This window comes from Cupressus sempervirens, chromosome 8 (genome assembly GCF_028749045.1).
Source record: "Cupressus sempervirens isolate cs-2001-9-10 chromosome 8, ASM2874904v1, whole genome shotgun sequence".
NCBI classification, from domain to species: domain Eukaryota; kingdom Viridiplantae; phylum Streptophyta; class Pinopsida; order Cupressales; family Cupressaceae; genus Cupressus; species Cupressus sempervirens.
In genome coordinates this window covers 338,758,319-338,777,348 of record NC_143125.1, presented here as the reverse complement: position 1 = coordinate 338,777,348, position 19,030 = coordinate 338,758,319, and the positions used below count along the sequence as shown (strand labels likewise).

Below are 19,030 nucleotides of genomic sequence, written 5' to 3'. Positions count from 1 at the left end.
TAAGTTTTAAAGACTTACTTCATAGCTTGATCTTCTTTTGGGAGTTAGTCACATAACACCACTCATCGAGTTGATTGTGGTGGTTGAGGTGAGACTTAGTTTTAGGAATGATAGGATTTTCTGCATGGTCTGTGGTTGATGGTCTCACCTTTTTTGGTTTTTGGAGCTATTGGGGTCCATTAAAATCTCATGTCAGCCATGAGAGATCAGGAGAATGAACCAAAGCAAGCAATGAACACAACAAGACTCTTTTGTCTGCCCCTCATAGAACAAAAGCTGCTGCCTCCCCCGGAGTTTTAGGTGAAACATTAGCATTCAGTTATTGAGATTAAGAAAAGTGTACAACCTATAAAGAAAAATTCTGAAAACCAAAGGACTACAAAATGGCACCATTCTACTTACATGCATGAATTGCTATGATGGGATCCTTGATAAGAAATCAGAGTGGTGGTATGATACTAAAAAGAATTGAATGCATGAATTATCCATAAACTTGAGTAGACAAGGTGGCAGGAGGGGATAATTACAACATCCGCAACCCAACAGAGCAACTCTATTGATAATCACTGGACAATCATTGTGAAAGGGAAGGGTGTTCCGCTATAAGCATTGAGAACAAATCCTTTTTGCCTCTTTCATTATTTAGATAAGGCTTGCTCAAATATCAACCCAACCTTGATTTGTCATTGGAGAATCGTGCTTGGCTTCATTGCTCTCATCTTTTTAAGCTTCATGGAGGGTATGATCACTCTGATCTTGTCTACAAGGCATTGAATGTCAGCCATCGTTTGCATGTGTTTCCTTTTTCTTATGTTCTTGCATGAGAGAATGTCTGAAGACAGAGTTATGATGTCTATTTAAGCTGTAAATTTACTAAACTATCCAAATAAATGCGTTCCTATATGTCCATCTAGTCACGATTGATGAGATAAACTTCCGAGCAGGCTAGATGAGATTGAACTGGAACCACCATAATGATTTCTCTAGAGCACAGAAGAGGATGAAGTTGTCCGTACACTCTTCACCTTCAGAATATAAAATACAGAAGGGCAGCTATGACAGTCTCTTTTGTCCAGTTTGTTGTTGTTGAGCTTTTTGTTGGAGGCCAGACAGGTCAAGAATTAAACCTTAGCCCAGCTGGAAGGTTCCAAGCTTTGGAGAAAGTCAGATCCTTTTACAACAGAGAAGATTCCATCTCCCTCCAAACTTTCATGAAGTGCATTCTCCCCTTCATTTATAATTTTATATCATACTATCCATGTGACCGATAATCCCCAGAATTGGGATTTCAGCTCTGTGAGGCCTTCCACAGGCAAGTTAGAGATGAGATTCAGCTTTACAGATGCTATAGAAAATACCTGGTTAACATTATTTATATCTTTTTGCATGTAGGAAATGCATAATTACTTGTTTCTTGCATCTGATATTGAATTTTGTTGTTAAAGGAAATTGTTCAATCAATGTTTTTCTGTTCTTTGATGGATCAGTGATTTGAAGTTTTAGTGGATAACTAAATTTTTTATTGAACACTTATTAAAGGAGTTGTTTTTGATTTGGATATTATCTTATGGTTGTTATGGTTCTGCTGAAACTTTAAAAAATGCTTAATTATGTGTTAGCTGTCTGCAGGAAGGTTCAAGCTATGACCGTGGAGTATATTTTAGGGCATTTGAGGAGCTATATGACTTATCTAATGTGGACACCACATCATCTTCTAAGTTTTATTTCCATGTCACTGTCTTTGAGTTGCACAATGAGCAGGTTAGTTTTTGCATAATTCTTTTTGAGAAATCATAAGGCCTCTAGTCTACGGAACTTTGTATGCCTTGTTGACTTATTTTCATCTGTGTCCTCATCTTGTCTCTTATGGATAGAAATATAATGGGCAGGATTTAATTTATTATGTGTATTTTGAATTTTCTAGCTTTACATGTATTGGAACCTTTAGGTGTATGCAACTCATGAAATGATATGCAGGTCCATGATTTGCTTTTGAGCTCTAGTGGAAATCTCTCAAGAATACATATGGGCGTGGTAGGGTCTTCTATAGAACTTGTACAAGAAAAAGTTGAAAATCCAACTGAATTTTCGAAAGTCCTAAAACTTGTACTGCAAAACCGAGGAATGAACAATCTGAAGACAGCACAGTTCAAGCATTCTCATCTGTATGTTGTATTATCCAAGGAGCTCTATCAGATCATCTTTGTGGGATTCTATTCATGTTTAACAAAAGGAAAAACTCAAATGTTAACTTGAATTTTGCTTGCTTTTGTTGGCAAATCTTTTGGACTGTAAACCCAATGTTCTTTCAAATATTTTTCGTTCTTGTTAAAATGTTTTGGGGCAATTTTTTTATTGGCATTGGCAGATTGTTCTGCCTTGAATTATACTTGGGCTTATAATGGTGTAATCTAAAGTTTCTAATTGTGTTATTTTCAGGGTTGTTACAATTCATATACATTGCTCTAGCAGTCTCAATGGGCAAAGCTATTATAGCAAACTTTCGCTTGTAGATTTGGCTGGAAGTGAGCGCCTGCCTGAGGAAGCTAGTGGGGAACATCTCACTGAGTTGTTGCATGTGAACAAATCACTCTCTGCGTATGCATTCATTGGAACACATCCTTTTTTAAATCTTTTGAAAGCTTTGAATTTTCTCTTCATTATAAGTACTAGGTACAAATATTTACACTCACAAATTTATGTGATATAAATATGTAGTTCTACATAGATATCGAATTATTTTGTTTAGATTTCAGCAGCTTTTTGGAACTGCATGGCATGTTTGGTTTGTCCTAATTAGGTTGGATAACTTTGTAAATAATGCATTATACTATGTTTTTGTACAAATGCAACTGTACTTTAGGTGATATTTGTTGGTAACATATACTGCTCATGCTACTAAGAGCTTGAGAAAGATTTAATTCTGAATTCCAAAATACTCCGTTTGCTTTTCATCTTATTTATTCAATTGAATTTCTTTATTTTTAAAAGTTCTTATATCCATATATTCAGTCTGATGCCCCCAGAAAATAATAAAAGAGAAAACCGCATCTCATTAAGCTTTGAGTTCTGCAGGATAATTGTTATATAAGTGATAAATCCAATTATCCGGATCCAAAAATGAAGTTTCATGTCTCAGTATTATTGTTCCTGTGATCCTTTTGTCAAGAACTAGAGCCTGGGCATGTGACAATGTGATCTAATGACGATAGAGAATGTTTTATTTTAAAGAGCCCAATGACCATGCAAATCCACAATGCTTCTGTAGATTTATATTCATAATTCTCTATATGAAGTGCAGAAAAGACAATTGTGTCAGAAATAGGGTGCATTTATGTTGTGGATCATCACTGCTTAGATGCCTGCACAAAGTCAAAACATGTAAAGATTTCAAAAAATGGCACCTGCTGTTAACAGAAGTGAACAGAAGGATATAATATAAAGAGCAACCAACATTAGCGGCCATATATGAGTATCCCATAGTGTTTATATGGGATATGAACTGGATTATTTTGATATTTAAGGTGGTAATGTGAAGACTGAGTTAGTTTTACATCAGGTGTTGGAGACATTACTTAAATGTATCTCTGTGGTGGTATCTCCAAGAGGCTTGATTCAGAAGTTGCACTTCTTAATGGCCTTTTTGCCAATTAATCTTTAATGTGGAAAGCATCTATGGGAAGAGTCATCTCTTATTGTTATTTGAGCCTTCTGTATGCACTTGGCGGTTGTTTGTTATGAATGTAAAATCTAATGATATTGCCCACTGTTGTTAAAAGAACACTTGCACTCAGTGCATTTTTACAATCTGTTACAACCCTGTCGGGATAAATTGTTTCTCTAATTTTTAAATTGGACCAACTTGTCAGCCAGGACTTCCCTTGAAGAAACTTTTAGAGGATTGAATACTAAATATTGCTGAAAGATGGAGTTGAGTGCCATAAAAATATATAGGTGACCCCCCTTAGGGAAGACCAGAAGGGATTGGTTTTGCATTTACTTTAAATATTATTCAACAATGAATGGAGCTGGCAGTGGTGCTACTTGTTGAATGCACATAAGACTTTCTTTATAAGCTTCAGCTTGTGGCTCTTGTGTGTGGATTGCATTTATGTGTTGACCTCTCCAAGACATTGCCAATATGAACTCTTTGGTTATAATCCTTTTCTACTTTGAGAACCTGGTGAAGTACAAGCATTTTTATCTGTTTTAAACCTCAGGGAGGTCGTAATATGTTTAATCAAACTGCTAAAGTGAAGCTGGATATGAACATGTCCTTGATTTTCTTCCTAACTGTCCTTTGTATATACTCTATTTGTGTAAACAGTATTGCACAATGCATTCTACTCCTTTATCTTAAACTTTTGTATTGATTTTGGGTCAAGAGGAAATAGAAACCTGTCATTTTTCCTCCCTAATGTTAAAGCGATTAACTAGCATGAATATTTCATATTTTACCTCACCATAAAGAAATTTTCACTCCAAAAGTGTTGTTCCAACTTATTGGACAATTAAGCAACAAAAATGTTGTATTTTAGATGTTCTTATTGTCTCTTTAATAGATATCATCTCCTTTGTTTTCATTCCTATTGAACCATTCACATGGACAAAAACATGCTATATTCATTGCATACTACTCTAAATGTCTACCCATGCCATTAATTTGCTATAATATACTTGTTGGGAGCAAACTGAATGCTTCTTGGAATCACTTGTATTTTTGTGATGGATTGTCATATGAGCTTGCAAGAATTGCAAAAACAATTTATGGAATGTTCAAGCATGCTTGAATTTGAGAGTGAATACAAGATTCATCCCGGAAAATTCTGATTTGAGAGAAAACTCTAGCAAATGGAAGTTTAGCTTTCTCTGATCCACTGTAAACATGCAGTTTAAGAAGATTTCTATATTCATGAAACCCTATAAGGCACCAGTCATAACCAGTACAAGGGCACCTGCAAATGACCTCTGCAATATAGTGGAGAAGTTTTAATCTTAACACAATTTGCTAACTAGCACTGTGTGCACTTAGTAATTCATCCATATGCTCAAATTAGGCATTTACTTCTTAAATGGCTTTGAAAATGGCTGAAAAAATCTCCCATGCCTTCTTGGGAAGCAACATGCTTCTATATACATGTCCTGGATTTGAATTAGAAGCTCAAGACACAAGAATAAGGAGAAAAAATATCTTAGCAATGCTTCCTCTGCTTACATGTTTGAACCAGATGAAATCAGTGGTTTTGAGTGGTCCAGCAGTTATGAATCTGCCCTATGACAATTGTGAATCTGCCAACTGACAGAAACAAAGCTCCCCCTTCAGTGCTCAAGTTATGCTTTATCTTCCAGAAGCAATAACATGTGAATGTAGACTCATAATGGATGCTGTTTGTTTTGGAAAAGCATAATGTTTCAAGATGAATCAGAATATATAAAATCTTAAAACTTTTGTACCACCAAATCACTGTTTTCACCCCTGCAATACAACTGTTTTTGTGAGGCTAAAACCATGGCCAAGCACTCCAAACAGTCTTTTATGACAGTCCAGATCCATTTACATTGAAATTTTGAAAAATGACTAAAGCAATTCAGCGGAACAGTTAGAAAACCACTCAAAGGAAGAGGGGAATCTTGAGAAGAATAGGTAGCTCTGTGTATCCTAGTGCAACTGCTTAGTGGGTTCTAACCTCTTTTGGTCTTATACAATCTCTTCTCCACCTTGACGTGATGAGGGTTGGTACGGGGAACCATTCATGTTAGTGGAGCTAAAATTAGGTTTTTCGGTTAGTTTTAAAAAAATAAAATAAAAGCTTATTTATAATGTTTGAATTTTTTTAAGTGTTTTTTTTCTTTTCTTCTGTTCCATGCCTTTGCTGACTGTAATGGCATGCGAAGCATACATGTTTCTGCTCATTATTGGCTGTTTTGGTATTCAAATTGGTAGCTGTAGGAATTCCTTGTAAAGTTGAAGACCCAAAACTTGTAGCCTCTCAAGGAAATAAGGCTAGATCTTTCCTCAAGGAAGTAGACAAAAGTAGAAAGGGAGCCTCCCAAGTCTTCCCAAGTCTCATTGCTTTTCTTTCTTTAGCTCTTTTGGATAATAAACATTGACAAATCACAGTGCTGCATGAAATATGAAAGCTTTTCTCAACTTAAAATTGTTTGAACAATACTTTAATCGGCCATATATGAGACTAGCTACTCTAGAAATAGTATTTTGTGATGAAAGAAGTAGCAAGCTTGCAAATGAGATGTTTCTACTGAGAGGTCAAAGTGGTTTGAATCATTCATTAGTATATGTACTTTTAGAACAAGATGATGAGAAGGGTTATTCAATGAATGTTGAAATTTTGGAAGTAATTCAAGAGAAACAAGAAGTTGATGTGGATGCCAATATCAAAATATTATTAATATTAACTTCTAATGAGATCGAAAGAGTTAACCTCTATATCATAGTTCCATGACTTGAACTCGGCAAGGTCGACTCGACTCGTGGCTCGGCTATGACTTTACAAAATGAACAAAACATTGAAATTTAGAGATTTTTAACAATTCAAAACTTGTTTCATGCACCCTTTATTGAATAAAGCTTAAAGACACTATACCATCATCAAATTGAAGCTAATTTGATCACATATGCAAGCATACACCCATAAAATAAGTGCAAACATAAATTGTAGCTGATGAAAATAGAAAATATAAATATGCAAAATTATAAATATTGTGAAATGTATATAAAATCCATGACATTAAATGTTCCCAAAGATGTGTAATGAAAACATGTCAATGGATTAGGCTCTAGCTTAGCCTCAGCGTAGTTTGTCTACCTCCTAGAAAGGTGTCTGAGGTAGTTGTTGGATGACTGACAAGCCATAGTCTCTGCTTCTGAGGTGCCACTCTGATCAACATCAGGTATGTGTGCTCTATCCTTCTCCTATGCCACAACCGCAACCTCAACCTCTTTGTCTATTGGGTCAACTCACTTATGGTCCTCAGTGATGATCGGTAGACTCACTAAGCCACTAAAACTTTGGATCAGTCTCTACTAGAGTGATTGGATAGTAATCAATGTCCAAAATCTGTTTGGTCCGAAGGAGATTGTAATGAACAAAAGACAAAATCATTCAAGCTGTTGACAGACAATCTTTTACGCCTCTTCGAGCGCATGTGCTTGAACATGGACTTTTTGTGCTTACAACCAAAAATAAAAACCTATGGACTCCTTGATGCTCCCAATCTAAGCCTGTGGCCTCCATGATGTGATTTAAGGATTGCTTGAAGCTCTTCTTTCCTGCTGGTTGCAAACCTATGGCCTCTTGTTTTTCTTCCTCTTTCTCACTTTTCCTCTCTTCTTCTCACAACAAGCAAATAAGACACCTCTTAGGGAAACAATGGAAAGATATGCAAAATAAAATTAGGGAAAAAGTAACTGGTTTTTTTAAAATTATAACTTGGCGGGTGACTATTGCTGTGTGTGGGTCATAAGCCATGGACCCAATGGATCATGGCATGACCCACTAGCTTTGGCGAGTTGTGCAAGTCATGACCCATGACTTGGTGGGTCATATAAACTTGTCAGGCACTCCACAATCCATGACCCGTTAGAACTTCCCGCTTGTTATGGAACATTGCTCTATATAGAACAAGAGTGCCAAAAATGGCTATCTTTCACAACATGAGGTTGATTCATCTAGGAATTTGAATCTTTGAATGTTGAAGATGAGCCTGAATATTTTTAGTTGAAGGGGAGTATGAGCAGATTTGGCTTGGTTAATGCCCAATACAACTGTATGTGGTACAATAAATCATACTTTGGAGTCCAAAGCACGATGGTATCACCACTATAAATACAAATATATTTAGTAGGTTTAAAATAGGACTCAAAACATTTGTCTTGATAAGGGGTTGTAGGTTTAATAACCATGTTGAAGAGGACTGGCTTGGAAGTGTATCTGAAGGTATCAAGACTCCCATATAAAAGATGACACCTATCCCTTGAAAAGCACATTAGAGGGAACATTTGTTCAGCTGAAGAGTAACACCTATTTTATCAATTTAGCTCATCAAGGATATGTAAAAGCATTTCTTATCCCTTTTCTTGAGCTGGAAACCTATCTCATCAAATGTTCCGTTAAGGATAACATCACCTAAGAATAATTAAAGAGTTCATTAAAAATTGTGAGAAACCTAATAGACTTTGGAGGAAGAAGGTAGCTCCTCTGAAAAATGACAAGGTAATTACTATGAATTCAAGTCCTTCCTAAGTCACCTCTTTATGTCGAGTATCTCTAATCCCATTAGAGATAATCATTTGTACATCAAGGTCACTTTAAAACCCCCTTGTATCTTCTCTTTGCCAAGTGAAACATTATGCTACCTTTGTTCTCTTCAAGAGATGGAATCAAAAGAGCATTATTTTTTAGTTATTAGTCTACTGATATAGACAGAAAGGTATAATTATTTGTGACTTGTTTGAGAAATTTTCTAACTGTATTAGCCCTGTTTTATGACAAATCTGATGGAACAGCAATGGTTATGAAGGTTCTTGGGAATCTAGACAACTCTCAGATACAATTTATGGAGATAAAACTCCTAGATCACCGCCTGCCAATTTGAAATGTAAACCCTTCAAAATGGACAATATCAGTCCTAATTAGCTCTTTAACTCTCCAAAATTGTGTTTTTAAGAAATAACACCCTCAGACGTGCCAAAATGGTACAAAATCTTCTTGAACAAGTGGAGTAGGTTGACACAATTTGATAGACCTAAATTCATCAGTTAGGGAGGTGTTTAACCCCTAAAACTCGAGCTTTCTCACTAAAGCCCTAGGTGAGCTTTTCATAGGACAACAAAGGTAAAATTTTTTTATTTTTGAGTTAGTTTTTAGTTTCAAGATGTTGAGCCAAGATTACCAAGTCTGTATTGATCTATTGATCCCTGACATCTTCAGGTACCAAGTGGAGTTCTCAAAATTATGTGTCTGAAATTTTGTAGCTTATCAGTCAAAAAGTACCAAATAATGCACTATAAGAACCATGTTTTGAAGGAATAACTGAAATTTTCTGATTAGTGACTGAAATTAATTTATCTCCCCTGGAGAATAATGGAAATATAACTAATAGTGTTCCACAAGAAGATTGTACAACAATACTTCATATCTCATTTTCTCATGCTCCTTCTTGAGATAGGATTAACAAGAAGTTGTACACTTGTGTGCGTGCAATGATCAGCTGACAGGACATTTGATTTTTCAAAAAGTGAAATGAGTTGCATAACGTAGAAAGTAAATTAGTGATAGCTTAGAAAAGATTATCCAATAAAAATAAATTTGACAAAATATTGTTACAATTGTCATTCTTGATATGATATACAGTTACACAATGCACAGTGATGTGATACTCACATAGTAATCACAACTTTCTTTCATAAAGGATTACTAAATGTACTGACTATGTTTCTACTTACATTACAACACATCAACTGTGTTTGATATGATTGATTTATTCCCCATAAAGTAATAAATTGTATGCCTTATTATTTGTGGCACGCTCCTCATTATCATCATTTTGCATATATTTTATCGAAGATTGTGGACGTCTATGGTCATGTTGTTAATAAGCTCGATGGCCCAAACTTTATGGGTCAATTGGTGCTTTGAGTTTGGCTACCTTTAATTCAATCTGCAAAACAAAATGACATGCATAATATATGATTAGATAAAGTTCAAATTTATTTGAAATTGTAAATGCATATGAATTAGGAAATAGTGAGCACTCCAGAAAGAGACTATAATTCACATGATCTTGAAGTAGTTTGAGATTTATTATGAAAAATAAAATTAGCCAATTTAAATCGTGAAGTTCCCTATATAATAACCTCCTTTTAATATATGACTTTCATAAGTTGTACAGTTATGCAATAAAATTAGAAAATCTTTTCTCTGAATATTAAATAATGTATTTATTACATAAAAAAGAATATCTCTTTTCATATTTAAAAAAAAAAGAAACACCCCATGAAAGTTGTACATGGACAAACAAAAGAAATTGACATAAACAATAGCACACATGCCACAATGACACAATGATTTACGTGAAAACCTAATGCAGGGGAAAACCATGGCAAAATAATTGCTTTTTATATAAACTTGTACTTTTACAATGATTTGCAGGCACCAACCTACTAGAGGCTGCAATCACTATGTTTTATGAGTACCAACTCATTGGAAGCAACATCCCTCACACTTTGCAGGCCCCGACCTATTGGACACCAATTTGCTCTGCTTGTCTTTGTGAGCACCAACCCACTGCACAAACTGTTTTCCTACCTTGTGAATGTTGTGTAACGCTCCGCCAAGGGATCCAAAAGAATTAATCCTAAAGTTCTCTAAAGTTCTACTAAATTTGCCAAACATTTATCTTTATTTTTAAAAGAATAACATACACAACAATCATAAAGTAGCGGAAGCAATAACATACAATCATACATAAGCAAACATAACATATTACATTCCCTAAGGATCCCAAGACTTTGAGTCACATTTAAATTTAAATAATACTAAGTCCAATAAATAACACACCCACATGAAAGTACAACTACAAGTCCATTCCACTTAAATAATATACATTTGTTCTGAATGCCACTTGGCAATAAAATTCAAAATGCACAATCATCCATTGTACATGTCACAGGGTATGAAAGGTTGAAAGAATATACATTTATAAAAATAGATTACATCATCCCTTTCGGATCCATGAAACAAGGTACAATTCAATAAGTGAAATCATCCATCATAAAGATATAACCATCCATCATAATACACAAAGATAGAATGAAAGGAAATGCAGACAAGGAACTCTAGCCACGACATCATCGGACGGATCTCAATGGTAAAAGTAAAAAGCACTACCACTCGATCTTGTGGTAACCCAAAAAGGTCCACTCCCACTGCGCTGAGGAGATAGTCTCAAGTCCCAAACAGTATGTCAATCCCAAAATCAAAAGTAATATCTATGTACAGGAAAACCCTAAAAGTAATCTAACTCAAGGATTCCAAGATAATATGACATTTAGACCCAGAGGCAAACAAAGACACGTAGGGAATCTACTATGTAAGCAGGCAAGTGTCATCGCACGAATCAATTCTAGAGTTACCCTGGTAGTCTAACTTAACCCCGGCCCCCTAGTGATTCTATGGGGCACTAGTATCCTTTCGTACTGACAAGGCATACTAATGATGCATGGTTGCAACCAAGCGTCCTCTCTATTGCCATCCTGGTCTATATTAGCACTTGAGGCATGGGTGAGGGACTACAGAGACTCTTATTAGGTTCATTTTACTCTCATTTACTGTAGTGTATTCACTTATTAAACAACTTACAATGGGTTACCTTAGCAACCACTTTGGGCCCCAGCCTCCATTGCAAGCCACTTCCCGACATTACATATAGATAACCTACCCTAAGCTCATAAAAGTACAAATCAAAGAATCATAGTATTTCACCTCAGTCTTATACAAGTGACTGGAAATCATTAAAAGATAATTCACAATAACCCCTCAGTTCTTTACAAGCAACTGGAAAGCATCCCAAAAATAACTGATCAAAGACTCAAAGGTCAAGACAATTATGTCATAACATTCATCTCGTTATCCCACAAGAAATTGAAAGCAATAACAAACAATAGATCCAAAACTCATCATAAAGCATACCAGACACATTACCATGGTTGAGTTTAAAAGATCAAAGATCAAATCATCATAATATCACAAACATAGAACTCCCAAGCCTCTGGTAGACGTCCTAAAACTGGTCAACACTCTAGTCAACCCAAACCCAAAACATAGACAACATACAGATAACAATGTAGTTTTATAGTTTGGTTTGATTTTGAAAACACATAGTTTGAGTTAACAGGTAAGGTCAAGTTTTTGTTTTAAAGTAAGTTTTTAAGTACATAAGATTTACACTTTAACCTTTACTACTTAACCCATTTCTTATATTTGCATAAAATGCACAATTACCCTTGTTAAGCCGAGAAGCATTCTACAGTGGAAGCATTCATCAATGTAAACTTTTGCTACTTTTAAAAATAATTGACGTTCATTTAAGTGTCATATATTTTATAATTATTTTTACATCTGTTCATTACAAATGTAACTGATAATAATGCATGCAATCAAAATGTAATAGCAAAGATTAAAGAGTCACCTGCTGCAAACAATAACCCCCGTGCTTTAAGAATTTTTATTAATATTTAATGAGAATGGAGGAGAGTGGATGGAGTAGTAGATTAAATTTATTCATAACTAGTGCCTCTTAAAAAGATGATTGGAGAGTATTATTCAGCTCAGCAACAGATTTCATTGCATATTTTGGGCAAAGATATCCTTCTCGAGGCACCTAAGGATATCTCTCGGCTTTTTATATATATATATATATATAAATGCTAGTCTTATGAGATATTCAATAATTCATTTTTAATAATTTAGTAAATAATTAATTTTAAATTATTATTTTAATAATCAAAATCATTAAATAATAACATAATGAATAAATTTAAACTTAATCCAATAATATTTAATTAAACTTCATTTAATTAAATTCAACTAATAATTATAAAAGAAATTATATTATTAATTGTTAATTAATAATAAATAACAAAACTATAAATAAAATTATTAATAACTAATTAAAATAACTATATTAAACATTCATTAATTAATTAAATTAATAATTAATAAAATTATTAATAAAATAATAATTAATTTTTTAATAAAATTTATAAAAACAACCCTGCAATTAATAATATAAAGCCCGCAGGCTTGCTGCTGCAGCAGGCCTGCTGCCGTGAACAGCAGGACAGCAGGTGTACCTACTGTTCATGGCAGCAGGCCTGCCGTGCGGGACATAATAATAATCTTTCACTCAATTCCAATAATAATCTTCCACTCAATGTTAGGTGATGTTTTGAGGGACATTATATGTGGTTCTGCTCTTAAGTTGTGTTCATTTTAATATTGTTTTATTAAATAGTAAATTTACTACTTAGAAAGCGATATCATATGGACTTGCCCTAGTATATTCTAAAATAAAATTGAATTTATTTTTCAAGTTTTGCCTTGTAATGAATTGGATTATTTCTTCCAGGTTGGGGGATGTTGTGTCTTCTTTGACAGGAAAGAAGGACCACGTACCTTATGGCAACTCAAGGCTCACTCAAATACTATCAGATTCTTTGGGTATTCATTGTGCTGTCCGTCCTATATTTAAATTTAAGTTTTTTTTCTAATACATAGTTTTTCTTGTGATTTCATTATGTTTATTATCTACACGAATGACTAGATCTTGTTAAAGATGTGGTGGAACTATCAATGCAATAACCATCTATGCAATGCATGTCAGACATGTTAAATTGCATATTATATTATATGTGTGTAGGAAAATGTATCCGGTTCCATGAGTTCTAATGAAATTCAATAACAACGTTTGATTGATTGTTGGTAGCTTTGTTTTCTCCTAGCACAGTTAATTTCTTTTAATTCATGTTTTTAACTATCTTGGAATGGCTATAAAGCATACTATATCATTTTCACATCAGATGGGGTCCTTGATCATGTGATAGCATGTAAATAAAAACTAATTTTATTTTGTATCAGATAGTTCAGAGCACAACTGAATTAGATATGTAATATGGGCTTCACTAAGTTAAAATGGATTATTCTATGCAAACCAGAATTATTTTATTAAGCAAGCTACTTTGAGCATTTTGAGAAGATAGAATAAACGTATCTATTGTTTGAAATGGCAGAAAAGTACGAGAACATGCATTTTAGATATGGACATGCAGATAATAGAATAGAATGCAAATTTTTATCAGAATTTTAATATTGCTTGGTTTTATAAAACCTAAGTTTATGGAGTAGAATAAAACGCCTGGTAAAGCTGTGATTAAAATATTGTTTAGTAGGACTGTTCAGCACAATTCTTTGGCCCCTATGTTTTATATTTTAGAATATACTTCCAGCATCTTAATTTTGAATTTGATTCAAAATGTAAACATTTCTGTGGGTGTGGTAAACTAGAGACAAATATTCTATTTATGAGTCATTGGGTACCTTTAGCTGGAGTTAAAGTTTTTAACTATTTTCTTCTCTGGCTGAGCTTGCTTGAGTGTAGCAGACTTGGTTGTCCTAGCAGTAGGCCGGTTATCTATATTTTATGCTTTTGAATGCTGTGAGCAAAGTAATGAACACAACTACTATTTCTAGTGGTTCTCATAATCATAATCTGTTATTTTTCCTGCAAGGTTGGTGCTTCCTTTTTATTCAGGATTAGTTATGGTTAAAATTTCTTTTTTAAAATACTGAATATCATCTTGAATCTTGATTAAGTATATCATAATATTTTATGATTGATGGGTTAAGTTGTGTTACAGGTGGGGATTCCAAGACTTTAATCATTACCAATGTGAGTCCCAGCTCTGCAGATATACGCGAGACAATATCATCTCTTAATTTTGCTGCAAGAGCACGCAATGTTGAACTAAGTCTTGGAAACCGTGATACAATAAAGAAATGGAGAGATATGGTATGGTCTTTTAAGTAGTGTATGATCCACCGTCCATAAGTTGTATGCTATTCTTTATAAGTTCATCTTTACTCTATTTGCATCATTATAATTTTGAATTCAAGCTTGGAGTCTTCTCTAGCATGGTACTGTACTTCATATTTGTTGGCACGAGAACAGCTATTATATTTACCTTTCAATTGTCAACCCTACCATTTGTTTTCTCTTTTTGGTATTATGATTTTAAGTTGCATGATATTTTATTCCTAAATATTTATTTTTCATTAGCCCTTGATATTTTTCTTAAGATAGGCTGTAGTGCCAAATAATGCAAGGGGAACCCCGCCCAACAGATAATTTTAGATGTACGGGTGCTGAAAGGTTTGAATTCATATTCAAACTTGTGCAAAGAAAGTCACCGCAACATCATGGTAGAATGAGTTAAATCCCATACAGTCTACATGTGGAGGAATTAATCCCATTCAATCTTGTCATAAGCTTCATCAAAGTCCATGTTTAGTGATTGTGCCTTTTGCCTAGATCACATGCCTATTTGATGCCCTTCCAAATAGAATATGATTGTCAATCATAAATGTGCATTTTCTTTGGAAGAGCTTGAGCAAGAATAATGACAACATAGTCAAAACTCTGATAGGGCACTAACATCTTATAATTTTAAATGTTCATTAATGCCGATAGGCATTCTACAATGGCAGAATGGGTGGAGTGGGATGGTGTGAGCATGTTAATGTTAACTTTTATTCTTCAAGGTTAAATTTGACAACCATCTACATGTCAAAGGTTTAAATCTTATTATAAATATAATATACTTTTAAAAATAATTTAATAAATACCACATAAAATATTTGTTTAAATTATAATATTTGGAGATAGAAATCATCCATTTATTTAGAAATTAAAATTAAAAGTTAAGTGAGTAAAAAACTAAATAAATGGAGATAAAAGAAATATAAATAATTTTAGATGTAGCAAATTAAATTATAATTATTTTGTAGTGGATATCTATCAGCATTTCTTTAGATAGATTTATTTAAGATATCTATACTAGTATTGGAACCATTTATTAATAATTTTGATGAGGCCTTCCCTTACAAAATTACCATGATAGAACTTTTAATGGATTACTTATACATTTCAAGAGAGGCTGTATTTTCTTATGGAATTCTATTAGGAGTACGTTTTGGAGCTGGAGATCACTCATTCTTCTTGCCCTTTAAAGCTGCCTCAAGCTCCAATCCCGAGGCTTTATAAACCTATGTTCAGTCATAAATATGATATTCTTTTGGGACAGCTTCCTGGAGGAGATCCATGTAGGCAATTTTTGAAAGGCCATTGCCTAATGAGGTAAAACATTTTTGAAAATGCTTCTTGAAGGTGGTGGATTTAGAATACATCTTTTAGTCCAATTTGTACTACGGTTGTGGAGAGCTACACTTTGTTTTAATTTCAGTTTGCTCTTTAAAAAACTCAATTTATATTATTGAGGAAAGGATTGCTGCAAATGTAATAGCTCTGCCTGTGATTTCTGTGTTTTTTCAAATTCAGTGATCTCTCTTGCATTTATATTGAGGATGGGGGAACGAGAGACATGTCCCATGAAGGGACATGTCTATTCATTATTATGTGATTAATATCATGGCAGCAGTTATCAAGCTCTTGCTTTAATGCAATCTCTTACACTTCTTGATCCATCTTGAAAGCATTTCTATCCTTGCTGCCTTGTCCCTTATATATACACACACCTTTTGACTATATGATCTAGGGGATAATTCCATTCCCCTTAATGCCCTCTGTCCGGTTGAATTATTATGTGCTTAGATACCATGTTGAGGAGAGGCATGTCCCTTCAAGTGCTAATACTGTTTTTTATCTCACGTGTGCAGATTGTATTGTCCTCTGCTTTAATCATTGTTTCCATCCGGTTGGGCTTGAATTGTATTAATAATCTTACAACTATAATATTGACTTTTTGGTCCAATCAATGTTCTGTAAATGTCTGCATTATATCTCTTGTTGGCATAGCATCCCTTGAATCAATGTTGTAATAACCTCTGCAGGTTATTCCTTATTCCCAATCAAAAAAAAACTTACTAATTTTATGGGTTAGACATTTGGTCAAACGATTTGCAAGCAAGCTTTTGAAAACCACTGAAATAACCTGAATTAAATTTGATACGAAACTAAAAAATTTGATTGCTATAAAATGAGCAATTCGGTGATATTGGTACTAATATCTATTTCTGCTATACATTATTAATTACTGCCATTAATGTAGTTTGCACATGTTCTTCATTCATCCATATGATTAACAAAATATGAAATAACCGTTTGGAACCTGGACTGTGTTGAGTGCTCAAAGAGATGGTAGCTAGGAGTCCATGATATCCTGATCCTGCCGTGGAGTAAACACAGGTGAATAGCCCGCTAGGAGGGAATGTGCAGACCCGCAAGGAGGCTTCCTGATCATCCACTGAAATTAATTCCGGCTGGGTTGAAACTGCCGCCCCCTTATTATATCCGCCTGTGGTGAATAACCAGACTGGCCTGACTCGTCTATACCCCTTGGTAACGAATGGTTGCCACCGTTCGTTGCCCCCTCGAACTGTGACCGCGGCCCTGTGATTTGACGGTAGTAGTGTGCGGGTTTGTTGCAGATGGAGTACCCAATCCGACGGCGAACAACGCTCCAGAATACACACAAAATTTGATGCCGTTTCTCTGAGTTTTGAACTGAGGAAAGGGGCGCTCCTGTTAATGCCGAATTATAAAGGTTTCCTTACACAGACTGCTTATTTCAAGATGAAGAAATCCTCTTCACCACTGCAGTAATTTCACAAGATAGGCAATCTGTCTCCTCCTAATTAAATCCTTGGATGTTGGCCCTAGGCCACAAATTTCGCCCAACTTGAAATAGCTGAATTCTATCTCCAAGTGCAATAATTCGGATGATATCTCACACCCTCAGAATTGCTTATCCATGAGAGTTATCGTTCCCAAAGATAGTCTGAGAATTTGCAGACCAATGGCTACAAATCGCTCCAAATGGAATAGAAAACAAATCCACAAATCGCTTGCTTGAATGGGTGCCTCATGTCCTCTATTTATTCACTTTGTTGAGAAGTTATTGGAAGCTTCCGGAATTGTCTTTAATAATGTACCTTTTTTATTATTGTTTAACTTTATAAAATTAAATAAATAACTTTATAAAGTTAAAGTACAACCTTAATTTAATATTTGAACAAGTAGGTCCCACTTACAGGATTATTATTCTCCGAGAGCAAAAATGTAATCATCTGGAAATAAAAATGACTCTCTTTCCAAAATCATTTGCCTACGAGAGTCGATGATAGGCAAATTCCCTGTTAAGGTTATGTCGTTAGAAAGGGGACATGACAAATGTTTCTTCTGATGATCGTTAATTGGTCTCCTGACTGAGAGGCAAGAGCCTACAACACAATAGTAAATTGTGAGCCTCTTACCGAAGAGGTCTTAGGTTCCAATCTATTTGTGAGCATGCTTTATAAATAATAATAATAATTAATCTTGGCTTCGGCCTCTTACCGATTCAAAAAAAATAAAATTGGTCTCCTGACTGAGATAAAACCTTCTTTTCCATATAGTCGCTTGTATTATTTTCTATCTCCAAAATTAAGTGATGAACTTCGTTCTCCCGCATATTGTAGATAACATTTTCTATAGAATTTGATGTATCATCTTAACATAAAATTCTTTTCTTTTGGAAACCATTCAAACTTCTTCCGAATAACGCCAGATCTATTAGAGAAAGTTTGCAGTGTCAAATGCCTAGGAGAAGATCCTCCTTTGATACCATGTCGAGGAAAGGATTGCAACAAATGTAATAGCACTGCCTCTGATTTCTGTTTTTTTCAAATGCAAGGATCTCTCTTGCATTTATATTGAGAATGAGGCAAGGAGAGACATGTCCCATAGACATGTCTATTCATTATAATGTGATTAATATAATGACAATTAATTATGTAACTATATATATATATATATATATATATATATATATATATATATATAAAATATCTTGGAATTATTATTATATTAATTTCTCGTAAAAATATATATATATATATCTCTTTAGTTTAGTCTCATGGGATTTATCTGACTGAAGCTTGAAAACATCAACACATATCATAACCAACAATCTAGGGCAATGTATACAATAACTGTAGCTTTTCCAGCCTAACAATCTTAATAATTCTGAGCTAATTTTCTCCCTGACTAGCTTCCATTTGTTTCAGTTCATGGAAATACTCTTCTTCAAAATCACGCTTAGCTTCTTAGAGCTTAATGTGGGCTTGCTTTTCCATTCCCTTCCTTTCCCTTCCTTTCTCTACCATTTATTTGATCCCTTTATCTAAGAATCTTTCTTGTTAGATGTGTTGGGTGGCAATTTTGTAAGTCACTGTGA

The 19,030-nt window shown here is 34.4% G+C and overlaps 1 protein-coding gene across 1 annotated transcript in view; it reads left to right on the top strand.

Moving 5' to 3' along the window:
• The window catches only part of LOC149542729 (kinesin-like protein KIN-14B), a 219,735-nt gene that overhangs the window by 49,909 nt on the left and 150,796 nt on the right, over positions 1 to 19,030 (top strand). Inside the window, exons 6-10 of the mRNA XM_089797609.1 lie at positions 1,630 to 1,761; positions 1,978 to 2,165; positions 2,440 to 2,598; positions 13,150 to 13,241; positions 14,438 to 14,589. Coding sequence (XP_089653735.1) covers positions 1,630 to 1,761; positions 1,978 to 2,165; positions 2,440 to 2,598; positions 13,150 to 13,241; positions 14,438 to 14,589 — 723 coding nt within the window. The remainder of the gene's footprint in view (positions 1 to 1,629; positions 1,762 to 1,977; positions 2,166 to 2,439; positions 2,599 to 13,149; positions 13,242 to 14,437; positions 14,590 to 19,030) is intronic.